This window comes from Colletotrichum spaethianum (genome assembly GCF_022836535.1).
Source record: "Colletotrichum spaethianum MAFF 239500 DNA, contig31, whole genome shotgun sequence".
Classification (NCBI taxonomy): domain Eukaryota; kingdom Fungi; phylum Ascomycota; class Sordariomycetes; order Glomerellales; family Glomerellaceae; genus Colletotrichum; species Colletotrichum spaethianum.
Window position 1 is genome coordinate 448,246 of NW_026054801.1, and position 16,790 is coordinate 465,035.

The window sequence follows — 16,790 nt, forward strand, 5'->3', positions numbered from 1 at the left end:
TCGAGCGGCCAAGAATAACTGGAACAGGTGACACAGCAAAAAGGTTCTGATCCCTGCCAGCATTGCTTTTTCCCAGCACAGAAAAGCGTCGAGGAACTTGGCCGTGGCGGCCACATCGTGCATCGTGATGACGATCCCGCGGCCAGATGTCAATGCACGGCATGCGGGCTGCCTTCTTCCCCGAGCGGGAGCTTGCGCGGGCGCGGGTAGCATCCGGCAGGGTAGATGATGGACCAGGCAGGGAGGGCGTCTAGGGCGACATGTATGTGCTCGGAACCCGGCGATCCAACGATGCAGTGATCCAGCAGATACCCGTGATGCGTCGGGCCGACATGGGTATTAGGACATCGCAGAGCTAGATTCCCCGTCTTTCGGGTTCTGGCTGAACTGGAACTTGGATCCAATATGAGAAGCGATAAAAAGCCCACGCCGACGCAGGGACAGAAGGATAAAGCAAAACTGGGCCTGAAGGGAGTACAAAACCCACACACGCCTGTCGATGGACCCAAGCCAAGGCAAGGGTCGGGCAGGCTAGAGTCGGGTTCCTGATGGGGCCGAGTCAACATTGTCTGACTGTGACTCTGAATGACGGGTAGTTTTTGCACGCAGTTGGCTCGTCGAGATGGATGTGAGGTCAGAGTAAGCAGTCCGCAGCCAATGACCAGATGGGGTCGCCGTGATGAGTTGCCAGACTGGATCGTCCCAGGGGTTCACCTCGGCCGTGACTGATGAGACCACGTGTCCGGGGAGCCGGGGCTCCGATTCCGAGCGCTAATAATAAACGAACAGCTTAACCCGGGAACGGCTAGTAACATCCGGACGGCGGGGGAAGGAAGGAAAGGCGGGGGGGGGGGGGGGGGGGGGGGGGGGGGGGGGGGGGGGGGGGGGAGGTGCCCAGGAAGAGGGCAGGAGAGAAGGAGCTGGATGAGGCTGGAAGAGACACAGGTGCGGTGCAAAGAGACTTGGCGTCATGGCAGGCGGTAAAAGTGACAGCATGGAAGCAATGCACCTTCCTCCGCCTGCCTCAGAATTGGTATTGGGGGGAAAGTCCGGGCCCGCGCGTCCCCGCCTGCCGTCCTCGGATCCGCCGCCCGGAAGCAGGTACGTACACTCGCCGGGGAATTCGGTGCCCGCCGTTCTCTCTGCTTTCGCGCCACTACCTCCCCCCCCACGTCCGCGTCCATATTCCCCCTCTCACCCTCATCTCCCACAAGCATGTCGGATGGGATGCTCGAATGCCCTGTCGATGTAGGCTTCTCCTCAGGAATGCACGTCGATGGAAGCAAGAGAGATACGAAACGCTTGTTCCCGCGTCCCGTCTTTACCCCCCTACCCAGTACTATGCATTTTCCTTTCCTCGCGTCAGGACAGAGGCCACGGACCCGACAGGGGGAGCCTTTTCCCCATCGATCTGGTACCACCGATTCTTTGCTTTCTCAACTACATTTCTTCTTCGTCCTCTGCTTTCCCTTCTTTTCCTGCTGCTCCGGCACCGTTCCGCGACCCGACCGAGGGTTAGGTCCAATCGCCCCTCTACCACTCGTAGGATCGCACGCTAAGGCCCCCACGGTATGGCCACTGTCATATTTGACTTCTCACATCGACCCAAGCATTCTGCTCGATTGATCTCCGGATCAGACCCCGGGATCCAAGGGACCCCTGCCAGATGATCTCACACACACCTCGGTCACACTCATCATCGTCATTCCAAGGGGCGAAGCAAGCTCGCGAAGCGCCCTGAGATAGACCAGCGGGCCAGAGTTCTGGAAGAGTCAGTTACATTCCGCTGCCACCCGCCCTGTCCTGCCTGCAACCTGTCCACGCTCGTTGCCTTTTCAAGGGGCTCGAATCATAAGGATGGTGACTGTGGAATGTCGATACTCAAACTTTATCCGTGCATCATGGGTTGGCCAATTCCCGTCACGGGGGCACTCGAGGACCGGCCTGGACGGGGGGAGGGAAGGGCTGGACTGCTCAACGCTATTCGCACACCGCGTGGCTTCTTGTCAACGTCCGACCCCCGGCCTACCCCTCGCATTCTCCAGCACGTCTAGATAGGTCACCTCCATGGTCCAGAATCGCCGAGATGCCGCTCTTCGCCGATTCACAAGCTTCGCCGAACCTGCGGTGGATGGGTTGACTTATTGCACCCCACTCACAGAGAAGACCCTTCGGGCGCGATTCCAATCGCGTGGGTGTATCGGAGCTACTGCCAGTCGAACCACGCCTTTGAGTCTCCTTTGGGGGTTATCCCCAGCCAATATTGGCGACTCGCCGCCAATATGGTTCACATAATGTCCCGATGTCGCAGTGCATCGGCCTAGGGTTCCCACCTCTGTGGGCTGGGAGCTGAGGAACTGAACCATGGGCGCGATTCCTATCCAGAGAGAGCCCGATCCGTGAGTGCAGCTGTCATGACGCAAGGCAACGCTTCCGAGCCAGGCGGACCACCCAAGAGCCATGGTACCTTGAAAGCTGTCAACATGCCTCCGCGCGTCGTGGCTCGTCAGCACGGACAATGGCATGAGCTGATGCTCCATTCCGTGGGACGGCCCGCATTCGCGCAACTGGCACCGCAACGACGCTACATGGTGCTGCTGGCAATGCCGCGACGCTGTCTGGCGCCATCATTGATTCGAGTCTAAATAATTTTGTTTCGGCCGCTGTTACCTCAACAATCATCCCCCATAGCATGCAAAACAAAGAATACGTCTTCTCTCAAAGGGAAACATCAAACGATGATCGGGAAAACGGGCCGCTCCAAGGCGTCAAACTCTGGACGGCCGCGAACCAATCTCGAAGTCACCTGGGGTGATACGACGCCAAGTCTTTCTGCCTTGTTCGACTTTACGGAACGGTGCGGCAACGCTGGCTGGCATACCTACTTCGATGGTCTCCGGGGTGGCCATCCATGAAGCGGGCTGCCACGAGCTCGGTTCTGGGCGACGCGGCCGCACCCGCCATTTCATACTTGTGCAACTGAACTACAATCTGGTACCTGTTTTTGGTTTTTCGCAAACCCCCTTGGATCAGCATTGCAATCTGTCTCTAATTGCAGAAGCAGCCATTGAACGACTTTCGATAGTATCGACCAGCTTTTCTTTCTCCGATCCACGGCCCAGCCAAGTTGCAAGGGCTCCATAGACCAAACAACGACAATCAGCAGTGCCGGATCACTAGCCCTCGTCGAGCTATCTGCGCCATCACGTCGAGTCCCCCTCTGGCGTCCGGATTTGAAGTTGGTTGGCGGGTACCACAAGCCTGCAAGGGTTCGGCTTGAGGGGGTAGTGTCGAGGATCCTGGCTAGAATGCGGCCTTCCACACCTCCCAGCTCCTCGATAAATCGCGCTAGGGCTGCATTCTTCCCGATCCGGCACGCAGCTCTAAGGGAATGCACACTCCTTACTGGCGACGGCGTTTCAACCAAACCTCTCGTTTTGCTCATCATCGACATCGTCTCCCGCTTGACACTCAACCGCGCCAGCCAACTGCCCGCCTACAGCGCTTACTTGGCTTTCCCGCAAAACAAAGGGACGGCGCCTTCCTGCCACCTTTTCGGCCGTATCCTTACTGATCTAACTTGTCCGAGCGCCTAACGGGCCCTATTCAACGGCCTTTCGTTGCAAGGCTGCCTCCTAGTCCATGACGACCTTGCAACGCGACTCCGAATCGAATACAGCATTGCTTTTGCTTCCGATGAAGATGCTCTCACAAGACCTCCCATTCGTCGACTTCGGCTGCGCACTGATCCGACCTCACTGATATGCGCAGAAGAGGGCAGGCATACCCGTCCTGCTGGGACCGCAAGACACCCTTTTTCGTCAAAGGCGGTCTTACCTGAGGTGATCGCGCACATTCTTGTGCGATGCGCACTGTCACAATCTCGGAACACCAGATTACGTCGCTCGACACGCACCGCGGGGGACCCTGGTAGGAATCAGCCTGACGGGTCCGACAGCACCAACAAATATTTGGGCAAACAGCTTGACAAACCGTTAAGCAAACAACACCAGCAAGCCCGCAGTTTTGACACATAGTCGGCGATGGTTCTCAACAAACACCTTGAAAATCTGTTCGGCCTTGATTGTCGGGTCAGGTCCTGAGATTACCCCCAGTCTTGGCTGGACAATATCGACTTTGATTCAAGGCCCATGCTTGATGATGCTAATCCTTCAGTTCCGAACTATCAAACAGAACCCGGATTGATCCTAGACCGATCTTTGCCCACGGTGGACGTCTTAATTGGCCAGTGTGCGAGTTCTACGGCGACTACGAAGACTAAATGAAGCCGTCGGCGAGCAGATGGCATGGCCGATACGCGCCCTAAAGAGCTTACCTCTGAAGCCGCATGATAGCTCAATGGTCGATGTCGAAAGCAGAGATGGCGGGGCGTTGCCGTTATCTCTGTCATCCGACAACTCTGGCGCGGAGCGAGTCATCCATGTCAAAGTTGAGACCGGGGCCCCAGAGGCTCGAATCGGGAATCTGGTCGCGCAGCATCGGGGCTCCACCGTTTCCTGAAGAAGTACCATGGATGTTGAACGTAATGGCCCATCTGCCACACCGTCGAGCAAGGATCACCACTTGCCCCTAGCCATTTCTTGGCACTTGGTCTTGATGGCTGCTCTTTCAGCCACTTCCTGCATGCCCGGTGGTTCCTGTCGACCACACAGGTCATACCGCGCGGTGGTGGGGGAAAGCTTCGACAGTGGATAGGAGGGTCAGACAAACGCCAAGCCTAGCGGATATGGCCTGTCATGGTAGGAGAAGTCTTTATGTTTTCTCTCTCTCTCAAAAAGGTTTTCTTTGTCGTTCTCTGTACCACATCAGTCCAACCCTCCCGACACTTCGTTTTGCATGTTTCATCGTCTCCACAGACAGGGTCCATGGTGGATCGGCCGACCCCTTGCAACCGACCCTGGGCTGTCTAGCACAGCAGCTCTGCAGAGAGACCGTGACCTGCGCATCTGTCCTCGAGCTAGTGGAGTGTTTTCTTCTTTCAGGCATCGTCCTCATCCCGCCGTAATGGACTCAGATCGCAGAAGTCACGCAGGTCCGTACCATCTTCCTGGGCCACCGGGGAGGGTGCCCATTGGTTGCCCGGCGAGCAAGCGTCGCTGGTGAACACTCTACACCCACTTCCCAGTCCCATTCCCACTTCCAGGTCGAGTCCATAGTCCTGGGCAGGTTAGTTCAGATGCCATTTCGTCAAGCCCGAGGGACAAGGCCCAACTTCCTCAACCATATTCGCCATGTTTTACCATCGCGCTCAAGGCTAGCCGACGTTGGTCCAATGGCGGTGACTCGGCACTCAAGTGCTTTTTCACTCGGCTTATGGTTGCGGCAAGGAATGGATCGTCCTGGGCGTTGTTGATGCCAGTACCTGTCTTCTCGCCTGCATGTTGCCAACAGTACTTTTCTCCCCTGTCGAGAGAAAAGCATTGATGCAAGCTTGTCTCATTGTTCAGGGATCGAGCCCACTTTCCTGTCGAATGGGTTCAGGCCTATTTGACGACACGCCTCCCCTCCTCACCCCCGACTCTGGAATTCCCTCGCAAATTATTCTTGTTTTGCAAACGCCGAACTATGGCAGTAACAATGTCTGATGGTCCGATTCGGAAGGCCTGCGACAGGTGCCACAGGCAAAAGCTCAGCTGTAAACGCGTCGGCGATGAAGCATGCGAGCGGTGTATCAGACTCAAGGAAGAGTGCACCTCAAGTCCTTCTCTGCGCTATCGGAAGCAACACCAGCACGGCTCGACTCGAGACTTTGCACGTAAAGGTGTCTCGTCACCTAAGCGGCAACGGACCTCGGGCGGCCACCCAGTTGCGCACACTGATCTGTGTGAGTCTTGTGTCTTCGACCTGTCTAGAAGTCTCCCTTACTGACAGCATTTCTTCGTGTAGCGATCGTCAAGGCCCAGTCTGTTGGTTCTGTCTGCAGTAACACAGGATTCGAAGACAATGGTGTCGTTACATCCGATGCCATGATGGACATGGTCGACTTCGACTTCAGTTTTGGCCACCCCACCGGGCTCTATCAGCCAGGTCAAAACCAGCAGCAGCCGGCACCCCAGACATTCGGCGGCAACATGGACGCATTGATGTCGGATCACGGAGATGCCATCGCCCACTCTTGGAGCCCTGTTCACTCTACAGCATCGGACTCTGCATTTACTTCGCCTATGGCTCCGGAAACAGGCCAGGTCGGCCGTCCCTATCTCGGAAGCCCTTTATCCTACAGGCAAATGTCGAGATCCAGTAAGCAACACGACTCAACTCCGCAGCGGAAATCGAAAAAGCGTGCCAAGCAAAGAACAAGACAGATCATGCTGCGGCCGTATGCTGGTGGCCAAGGCTCATCGACGGAGGAGTGGATGCCTCGCATCACCGAAGTCAACTCCCGACTCTTTGAGCTTTCGTCAGATCTCCCCCTTCAGACGGACCCTTCCGAGGACACCAGCCGATCCAGCATAGCCTTCACGCCCGATGACGGAAGCTCCACGACGACGCCTTTCCCTATCGATGAGATGTTCAAACTCTCGCGTCACTTCGCAGACGTCCTTGCGGAGATGTCTCCACCCATGGAGGTGGGCTCTCCCGCAAGCGATGACGGAGGCTCTCTACTCGCTAGACGACTCAACTCCTTGTCGGATCCGGCGACCTGTCTCTTCGTTCTCTCGACATATGTTCGGTTTCTGGACATGTATCAAAAGGTCTTTAGCTGCATTCACTCAGAGCTAGCACAGCTAGAGTCGGGCAACCTGTTTCAGTCCTGGAAGCTTCCTGGCGTCACTGTGGGCTCATTCGCAGTTGATTCGACGCCGTCGCTACAGATGTCTCTGACCATTCAGTTGGCCGAGGAGTTCCTTCTACAGATGCGGCGAGCAACTGCATCGCTAGATCCAGCTCTGCGATCGGATGGCTCGCCAGCAGGCAAGGCACCTGACGCAACCTCCATGTTCTCTGGTGTAGTCGATGTCTCATTCCAGGCCCTGAAGAGGCAAGAAGAAAGCCTAGGCAAGGAGCTAAAGGATCTACGCAAGGCAATGGAGGCATTGCTCGACGGATGAAGACGAATCAAGGTGTATCCATGTTACATAGTGCAAGTTGTTCTAAGTAATTCCTCTCGATATGCGTAGCGGCAAGTGAACGGGTAGAGTTGTGCAATGGACTTATGGGGTCGGATGGAGTCATCCTTAGAGCAGAGGGGCCGAAGCAGCCTCAAACCGAACCGCGCAAGACAAAGAAACGTCTTTCATGTGCAAGTACACCATATTCTCCACGCGGTAATTGTGCACGTTGCTACATTGAACTTGTGCGAAGGTTACGGAACGGATCGTTAATACGAATTCTCGTGCCCAGCCCCGTTTTCGTCATTAGCCCTCCGCTGATTTCGATTGCTCCCAGCGCCGAAACGAAACACACGTTGTCCATCGTTGAAGAAGAGGCGCAAATTGGCAAGCCTCCCGGCAGCCGACTGCGCCAGCGAACTAGAGATTGCGACGGCAGACTAAATAGTCGGAAGCCGCCGTCGCTGGCAGTTAGCCAACGCCGAAAGTGTACGCCAAAAACCCGGCGACCGTTCGAGACATTCGGCAACGGAACTCCGAACCACCCCTTTCTAAACCACCACGACCGCCGAACCTCCAACCATCCCACACGCCCCCCTTCCTCGGCTCACCCCCAGACCGTGGAGAACATGGTCTATGCGGAGCGAGGCGGCTTTTCTCCCTTACTTTTTTGACATGGGACACAAGCGTCATGTATCGACACTGTCTGCCAGGGAGAGCATATCGCGATGTTGATATTATTGCTGCCGTGCCGGTGTTTGGGTATATATCCCTTTGCATCGCACCATCCAACAAGATGATTTCTCCACTGAGAGTCACAGCCCTTCCCATTCTTCTCTATTGTTATACCTCTAAAACCCCTCTACACATCGGACAATTTCTGCCCACGTGTTGCACTTACACGAATCCGACGGCATTGTACCCGATTCTTTTTTCTCCCTCCCAATAATTCATAATTATCCTAGAAATACCCCAGACAGCAATGTCTACCTACAAGAGACCCCAGTCCGAACCCATTGCCATTGTTGGCACGGGGTGTCGGTTCGCTGGCGACGTCACTTCACCATCAAAGCTCTGGGATCTCCTCACCAACCCCAGAGATCTTACACAAGAGGTCCCGAAGAATCGGTTTAACGCCCAGGGCTTTTACCACCCCGACGGCGAATACCATGGAGCAACCAATGCTACCCAGGGCTACTTCCTTGAGCAAGACCACCGCGTGTGGGATGCCGGGTTCTTCAACATCACCCCCAAAGAGGCTGAGGCCATCGATCCTCAACAACGAATCATCCTCGAAGTTGTCTACGAGGCTTTGGAGTCAGCTGGCTACAACCTCGAAAAGTACGCCGGCCGCAAGGTTGCCGTCTTTGCCGGTCTCATGACTGCAGACTACGACTCATTATGCCAACGTGACGACATCACCTCGAACCAATATTTTGCTACGGGCAACTCGAGAGCCATCATCTCCAACAGAATATCCTACTTTTTTAACTTCCGTGGCCCATCCATGACCATCGATACGGCATGCTCGTCGAGTTTGGTAGCGCTGCACCAAGCCGTGCTGAGTCTCCGATCCGGCGAATGCGAGATGGCCTGTGTGGCCGGCGCCAACCTGATGATCACCCCTGAACAGTTCATCAGCGAGGCCAGTCTACATATGCTCAGCCCCACAGGCAAGTCGAGGATGTGGGACGTCAGTGCTGATGGATACGCCCGTGGCGAGGGTTTCGCGGCGCTCTTCGTCAAGCCTCTCTCCCAGGCACTGAAGGATGGAGACTCCATCATCAGCATCATCCGGGAGACGGGCGTCAACTCTGATGGACGCACGCAGGGTATCACCATGCCTAGTCCCATTGCACAGGCGGAATTAATCAAGGATACCTACCGCAGGTCCGGCCTGGACTCCCAATGCCCAACGGATCGATGCCAATACTTCGAGGCGCACGGAACCGGAACCCAGGCGGGAGACCCCAGGGAGGCCCAGGCGATCGCGACGGCCTTTTTCGGTAGTGAAGCATCAACCACTGCCGAGAGCGACGACCAAAAACTTGTCGTAGGATCCATCAAAACTGTCATTGGCCATACAGAAGGTGCCGCTGGCCTGGCTGGCCTGCTGAAGGTGGTCCACTCCATGATCAACAACTCGATCCCGCCCAATCTGCACCTCGAGGCGCTCAACCCTAGCGTGCGGCCGTTCTACGGACACCTCCGTATCCCCGTCGATATCGTTCCTTGGCCTCAGGCACCGGCTGGCCAACCCCTTCGCGGCAGTGTCAACTCGTTCGGGTTTGGTGGCACCAACTCACATGCCATTATTGAGCGGTACGAACCGAGCATCCACGATGAAGTCGCGAAGCACTTCGCCCCAGGCTTGGCACCGTCCATGGTTTCGACTGCTTCGGCGTACAATGCCGAGGCACCCAGTGTTGGACTCCCCTTGGTGCTCTCTGCCAAGTCGCAGAAGTCTCTCATCGCGGTGGTTCAGTCCCTCCGTAATTTCATGGTGTCTACTGACACGTCGGCCGATGAAGTCGCCTGGAACTATTACGCGCATCGTTCAGCCCTGACATATCGCACTGCCGTCAGCGCCGACTCCCGAGAGGGCATCATCGCCGGCCTGGAGAACCTCCTCGCCAAGGCTGGGTCATCGTCGAATCCAGAGCTTGGTGTCCGCGCCAAGCTGGACGGCGGCGAGGTCAAGATTCTCGGCATCTTCACCGGCCAGGGAGCCCAGTGGTCCGGAATGGGCCGAAAGCTCTTCCACTCCAACAGTGTCTACCGCAACTCCATTGAGAACCTTGAGAAGGTTCTCAAGAAGTGCCCCCATCCTCCCAAGTGGTCGCTCGTTGATGAGCTCATCCACCAGGAGGATGCCACTCGCATCAACATTGCCGCTCTGTCCCAGCCCCTCTGCACCGCGGTCCAGATTGCTCTCATTGACCTCCTTTCCAGCCTCGGAGTCTCATTCCACACTGTCGTCGGTCATTCCTCTGGCGAGATCGCAGCGGCGTATGCGGCGGGTGTGCTTAGTGCCCGCGATGCCATGCTCATCTCTTACTACAGGGGTATGTCTGCTCACCTCGCTGGCGGCAAGAACGGCGGGAAAGGCATGATGATGGCCGTCGGTATGACTCGTGCCGAAGCATCTGCTCTCTGTGCACGGGATGACATCAAGGGGCGCATCTGGGTCGCTGCCAGTAATGCGCCCTCTAGCGTCACCCTTTCGGGAGACATGGACGCCGTGAAGGCGCTCCAGGTCGAGTTGACCGAGGAGAAGAAGTTTGCCCGTCTGTTGGTCGTCGATACAGCTTATCACTCAGCTCACATGGAGAAGCCGGCTGCGCAGTACATGAAGGACTTGGCTGGCTGCGGTATTGAGCCTAGACAACGGAACTCCACGGTTTGGATCTCCAGTGTCTACGCTGACGGTACCGAGCCGAGCATCGAGGAACTCAAGGGGACCTACTGGAGGGATAACATGGTTAAGGCAGTCTCCTTCTACGAGGCTATCGATCTTGCCCTCACCTCTCAGGGTGCCTTTGCCAGTGCGGTTGAGGTTGGTCCCCATCCTGCTTTGAAGGGACCAGTCCAACAGACCGTCAAAGCCGCCACCGGTGGCGCGCTGTCATATGCTGGTCTCCTTGACCGCAAAAAGGACGACAGACATGCTTTTGCCGAATTCCTAGGATTTACCTGGAACTACTTTGGAACCGACGCCATCAATTGGACGCCTCTCGTCTCGAATTCGACGCAGCCCAACCTCTTGTCGTCGAGGATCGAACTGCCATCCTACCCCTGGGACCACAGCCAGATGTACTACCGCGAGTCGCGCATTGCTCACCAATACCAGTTCCGCGAGCAGGGCCCACACGAGCTCCTTGGTGTTCGTACTCGTGATGACACCGAGTTCGAGCTGAGATGGCGCAACATCCTCAAGCTCGAGACTGTGCCCTGGATCCAGCACCACAAGTTTCAGGGCCAGGCGCTGCTTCCCGCGTCGGCTTACTGTGTCCTTGCTCTGGATGCAGCAAAGGCCGTCCTGAACGGACGCCAGGCGTCTGTTGTTGAGCTAACGGACCTCGAGTTCATGAGTGGTATCTCCCTCGAGTCAAACACCTACGGTGTCGAGATTATGGTCTCCCTGAGTATCCAGCCTCCTTCGACGAAGGGTCGCTTGGCTGGCAAGATTATCGAGGGTGCTTTTACCATCACCTCGTGCTATGCCGATGGCGTCACTCCCATGCAAAAGAACTTTACTGGCAACCTGCGCATCTACCTCGGCGAACCCTCCGAATACGCCCTTCCCACGCGCGATCCTGCGATGGCGGAGACCTTACCAGCCGACACCGAAGCCTTCTACCAGATGATGTTGGGGATTGGTCTGGACTACACTGGGCCCTTCCGCGCGCTGGAGAGCATTGACCGCAGATACAACTTCTGCTCCGCAACTCTTAAGAAGTTCCACGACACCGACACTACCGGCCTTGGCGTCAGCCCCGCCACTTTGGATAGCTGCTTCCACTCCGTTTTCGCTGCTGTCGCCTCGCCGGGTGACAAGTCCCTCTGGACATCATTCTTGCCTAGGAGCATTGAGAAGATCCGTTTCAACCTCGCCATCTGCGACGGTAAGCCCAGCGACAACGCGTCTCTGGTCGTCGACTCTGTCATCACTCAGGAGATTCCGCGCACCAAGACCGCCACCACCAAGTTTGTCGGTGATATGAGCATCTACAACCCCAGTGGAGAGATGGAAATCCAAGTTGAGGGTCTCATGGTGGCCTCCTTCGCCAACTCCAAGCCAGAGGATGACAAGGAGCTTTACCTGACCACAGTCATGGACCTTGACCCGGAGCACGAGATAGTCACTGCGGACCTTAGCCTGGAAGACGTTGCTACCGAGCGTATTCTCCTTGAGGCTTGCGAGAGAGTCGCGCGGTTCTTCATCCACGATGATTCTCTCAAAGACCTTTCGTCGTCTCCCACCTTCTTCACTCCTCCTACGACGCCTCATTCTCCAGTCAAGCCTGCACCTGCTCACACTGAAACGAGTCCCAGCCCCTGGCACCAAGACACGCCGGAGTCTCTGGATACTTACATTCTCCAATCGCCTTTCCAGCACGCCTTGAGTTTCATTCGGTTGCTTGGCGAGAACATTCCCGACGTCCTCCCGGCTATGCTGTCCACCATCATCCAGGAGGCTAAGCAGCTACACCGCTTCAGATCCCACGTCAGTCGCGTGGTTTCCCAGCTCGCCCACCGATACCCCCGCATGCGTGTACTTGGCCTCACAGACCCTGAGACTGCGCTCACTGAGCATGTCATTGACGGCTTCAAGGGCTCCTTTGTATCGTACACGGTCGGTACCGAGACCGAGAAGCACTTACTCACCAGGGTTTCGTCCGAGGCGATCAAGAAGAAGATTGACACTGAGCACACCAATATCCTTGACGATGAAGACAACACATCTCTTCAGCCCTTCGACTTGGTTGTCTTGACGACCTCCGTGGTCAAGGGCGCCGAGCAGCGCGACAAGCTGAAGCAAGTACAGAGCCTGATGAAGCCTGGCGGTTTCCTCATTCTCATCCACGAGTCAATGAGCCCTCTCCGCGACAGACTCCGCCGCGCATTCGGTGTCAGGAGGCAGCTTGAAGAGCCGCTCACTCCTCCTGAGTGGCCCGATATCCTGGATGAGTGCGGCTTTGCCCGTGTTTCCAAGAACGCCGAACAGTTCTTTGCTCCCGATTTCTCTCTCATTGTTAGACAGGTTGAGTCGGACATCAAGCTGGCAGCCCTGAGCCCGCTATCCGGTTCCGTACCCAAGGTCGCTGGACACACCGTCATCATTGGCGCAGCGGAGAACACGGCCGACTTGTCTGCAGAGGTGCACCAAAAGCTGGCACCCCTGTGCAACAGCATCGATGTCATTGCCGACCTGGACTCTCTCCAGCCTGCTGTGTTTAACGAGATCAGCTCCGTCATCTTCCTGGCTGACCTGGATGAGCCGATGATGAGCAACATGACTCCCGAGCGCCTTGACCTTTTCCGGGCCCTGATGGCACCGGAGAAGGTGGTTCTCTGGGTCACCATGAACTCTCGCGCCGGGAACCCGGAGCATGCGGCCACCTTCGGATTCACTCGCTCCATGCTCGCCGAGATTCCTAGCTTGAAGCTGCAGATGCTTGATCTTGACTCGCGTCGGGATTCGAGTGATTTCGTTGCTGAGACCTTTCTGCGTCTTAGCATGAAGTCTCTTCGCGCCGCTGCTCAGGACGGTGAGCTTCTCTGGACTCACGAGAATGAGATTTACATGGAGCACGGCCGCAGACTCATCCCCCGTGTCCTCCCTTGGAAGGAAGGTAACGACCGCGTCAACTGCCCGCGCCGTCTTGTGGCCGAGGACGTAAACACTCTTCAGCAGTGCGTCGAGGTCGTCTCTTCCCAGTCCGGGGACGGATCGGCTGTCTACACCGCCAACATTGTCGAAGAGACTGACATTGACGAGGGCATTGCAATTCCCGACCAGAGTGTCATCCAAGTCCAGTACAGCTCGGTCGAGGTCATCAACTTCGGTCTCAAGTACGCGTCCCATGTCTGTATTGGCAAAGAAGTCACATCCGGCGAGTTATGCCTTGCTATGACCAAGTCCAATTCATCCTATGTCACGGTTCCCAACTCCTGCGTCTACCAACTCAGCAGCAACAATGTCGATCCCAAGCTCCTCCTTGGACTTGTTCTGAGATATATCGTTGCCTTGTCCGTTGCCGAGGACATGATGGAGCAGACCGTTCTGCTCCTCGAACCTGACACCGCTCTCCTGGAGTGCATGAAGGAGGTCCTTGAGGCAAAGGGTGCCAATGTCATTGCATGCACTACCACTCCGAACAAGGGCAAGGGTTTCGGCCAGCGCTACATCCACCCGTACGCGAGCAATCGCGAGCTCAAGGCTCTCTTCCCTTCCACTGGCGCGGCTATCATTGATTTTCTCCCCGAGGGCAGCGAGCTTTCAGAGACTATTCTGGACTGCCTTCCCGAGAACTGCGAGTACCACTCCCGCTTTTCCCTCCTCACCTCCGAGCATGTCGTCGCTCTTGGAGACTCCATGGATATCGAGGATCTCTGGGAGACTGCCATCGGTAGGGCGATTGTCAACGTAAGGAGCATGAAGGGCCAGATTGGCATGCCCAACCTCGAGACCATTTCCGTTCCCGAGCTACTTGACCATACCGGCAGCAGTAAGCCTTTCCAGATCCTCGACTGGCGCGCCGAGCGCAGCGTGCAGCACATTGCGAAGCCCCTCTTCGGGACTCAGCTCCTCCGTCCGTACAAGACGTACGTTCTCGTCGGCCTGACGCGTGACATGGGCCAAAGTCTGTGCAACCTCTTCTTCGAACACGGAGCGCGCCACCTCGTGCTTGCTAGTCGCAACCCCAACATGGAGCCGCAGTGGATCGATGACCTCGCAGCCAAGGGCTGTGAGGTGCGCATGGAGAGGCTTGACGTCACGAGCATTGAGAGCGTGCGGTCTTTCAAGCAGCGCCTCGCGCAGGAGATGCCACCTGTCGCTGGTGTCATCAACGGTGCCATGGTTCTCGACGACCGCGTCTTTGCGCAGATGGATGTCGAGACGTGGGACAGGGTCATGCGCCCCAAGAGCGTCGGATCTAGCAACCTGGATGAGATCTTCTGCGAGCCTGACATGGAGTTTTTCATCATGACGTCGTCCTTTGCGGCGCCCGGTGGTCATGGCGGGCAGTCCAACTATGCCGCCGCAAACATGTACATGAACGGACTCGCCGCCAACCGTCGCCTCCGTGGTCTCGCTGGGTCGGTTCTCAACATTGGTGTCATTTACGGCCTGGGCCTGCTTCACCGTGAGCGCACCGATATCTACGCCTTCCTCGAGAAGGACGGATACCCGCCCATCTCGGAGCGCGACATCCACCACATGTTCCTCGAGGCCATTGTCGCGGGCCGCCCGCTTGACGGGCAGATATACGACATCACTACAGGTCTGAGCCGATACAGCGCCAACCGTGAGGAGCTTCTTCACTGGCAGAAGGACCCGCGCTTTTCGCACTTTACCTACGACGATAGCGAGGAGGCTGGCGAGGGTGAGGGCGAGGGCAAGCAGAGCCTCAAGGAGAGAATCAAGGGTGTTGAGGGCGGTGTCGACGAAGTCGCGCGAGTCTTGACCGAGGGCTTTGCGCGGTACCTTGAGGTTGTGCTCGGGCAGGGCGAGGGCAGCGTCAAGGGCGAGCACAGCGTCGGCGAGCTGGGCATGGACTCGCTGGTGGCTGTGGAAGTGCGGAGCTGGTTCTGGAAGGTTGTTGAGAGGGATGTTTCTGTGATGAAAATTCTCGGCAGCGCGAGCGTTGCAAAGTGTGAGTACTCCCTTGTCCCTTTTCCCACTGATGCCTATTGTTATGGGATTGGAAGCTGACTTTGGAACAGTGTGTCACGAGGTTTCTGAGGGTTACATCAACGAGAAGAACAAGGCATAAACTGCCTTCAGGCTAAGGATGAAATGAGAGAAGATAAGAATCCCCAATGGTTGTTAGTGGCATAGAGTCCCGGAAGGAAAAAGGATGGTTGCGACATATTTTTTTTGTTTTATCTGGGATATTTGTACTTCATAGGCGGCAACATGGGAATGGGTCTGTGATTGGTATTTTGCTTGGGCGGTAGGCGGAAAACGGCTGGGAAAATGGCTTTCCAGGGGTTTAAATCCGTTTCGCTGATTTGCTTGTTAGTATTGGTTTTGGTTGTTTGCTTCGGGTGGGTTTTTGGTTAACATATACCACGGTCTCTACATAATTATAGTTGCAATAACTAACTGGTCTAGTGTATCATCAAGGAAATATTTCAAAGACTATCCTGAGCAGTAATCAGATTCATTGAAATTGTATTCCCGTGCCTCTGCCTGGACGAAGCTGGTTCACAAGTAAAGGGTGTGAGAAATCTTCATTATAACCGCCTCACATTGAGATCAGAATGACGAGCTCAGGTCGGCCTCATCCGGTCTTTTAAGATCCCGCCCGCTCATCCGGCGTGGTAACAGACGTGGAGCCGAACCATTGCCTTTTTCGGGCGGGGGATGTCTCCCTCCGCGCCCCCGCATCACACCAGTCAACCATCCAGCCTACCCACACTCCACTCTCTTAGCTAGCTCTTGGTCAGTTGCTCTGAGCTTAAGCTCTCCTCTCCCCTTTTAGATTAATGTGAACCAAAGCAAACCGCGGACTCGGGTCTTGCGAGAGCTATGATTTCCCCGACCCAGGATGAAAACGCAAGGCACGAATTTCCGCACAGGGAGAATCCCCAGTTACCGATGCTTTTCCGCCAATGACAAAGTGGCACTCCCGGGAGATGTGGACTCTAGTACGGGCTGACGGAACAGCTGTTGGGGTAGCTTCCCACTTTGGTCTGGGTTCGCATATGGAGTTCTCTTCCCCATGCAGTCATCGCAGAACGGGTCGATGCAGGCGAACTTGGAGAGGGGCAATGGACTGGGTGAGTATATATCTAGCCGGTTTTCCATCATAATTTCTCTCGTTTTACTTCATTCGGTTGCTTTCTCGATCTGATCTCTGGATAACCATCAACAATGGCTCGTGTCATGGTTTCCGCTCTTTTCACCGCCGGCTTGGCCCTCACGGCCAACGCGCAGGCTCCTGTATGGGGACAGTGTGGCGGCAACGGATGGGGTGGCTCGACCGA

The 16,790-nt window shown here is 56.1% G+C and overlaps 2 protein-coding genes across 2 annotated transcripts; both read left to right on the plus strand.

The window, feature by feature from the left end:
- Positions 1–5,598: 5,598 nt before the first annotated feature.
- ColSpa_09915 (isoflavipucine cluster transcription factor ATEG_00326) lies at positions 5,599–7,073 on the plus strand (the record flags this gene model as incomplete). The annotated part of the gene is made up of 2 exons (XM_049276127.1): positions 5,599–5,845; positions 5,908–7,073. 2 exons carry the CDS (start codon positions 5,599–5,601, stop codon positions 7,071–7,073), a joined length of 1,413 nt encoding a protein of 470 aa, XP_049132084.1.
- A 982-nt stretch (positions 7,074–8,055) lies between these two features.
- ColSpa_09916 (PKS-NRPS hybrid synthetase psoA) lies at positions 8,056–15,574 on the plus strand (the record flags this gene model as incomplete). The annotated part of the gene is made up of 3 exons (XM_049276128.1): positions 8,056–11,194; positions 11,414–15,454; positions 15,525–15,574. 3 exons carry the CDS (start codon positions 8,056–8,058, stop codon positions 15,572–15,574), a joined length of 7,230 nt encoding a protein of 2,409 aa, XP_049132085.1.
- Between the last annotated feature and the right edge of the window lie 1,216 nt (positions 15,575–16,790).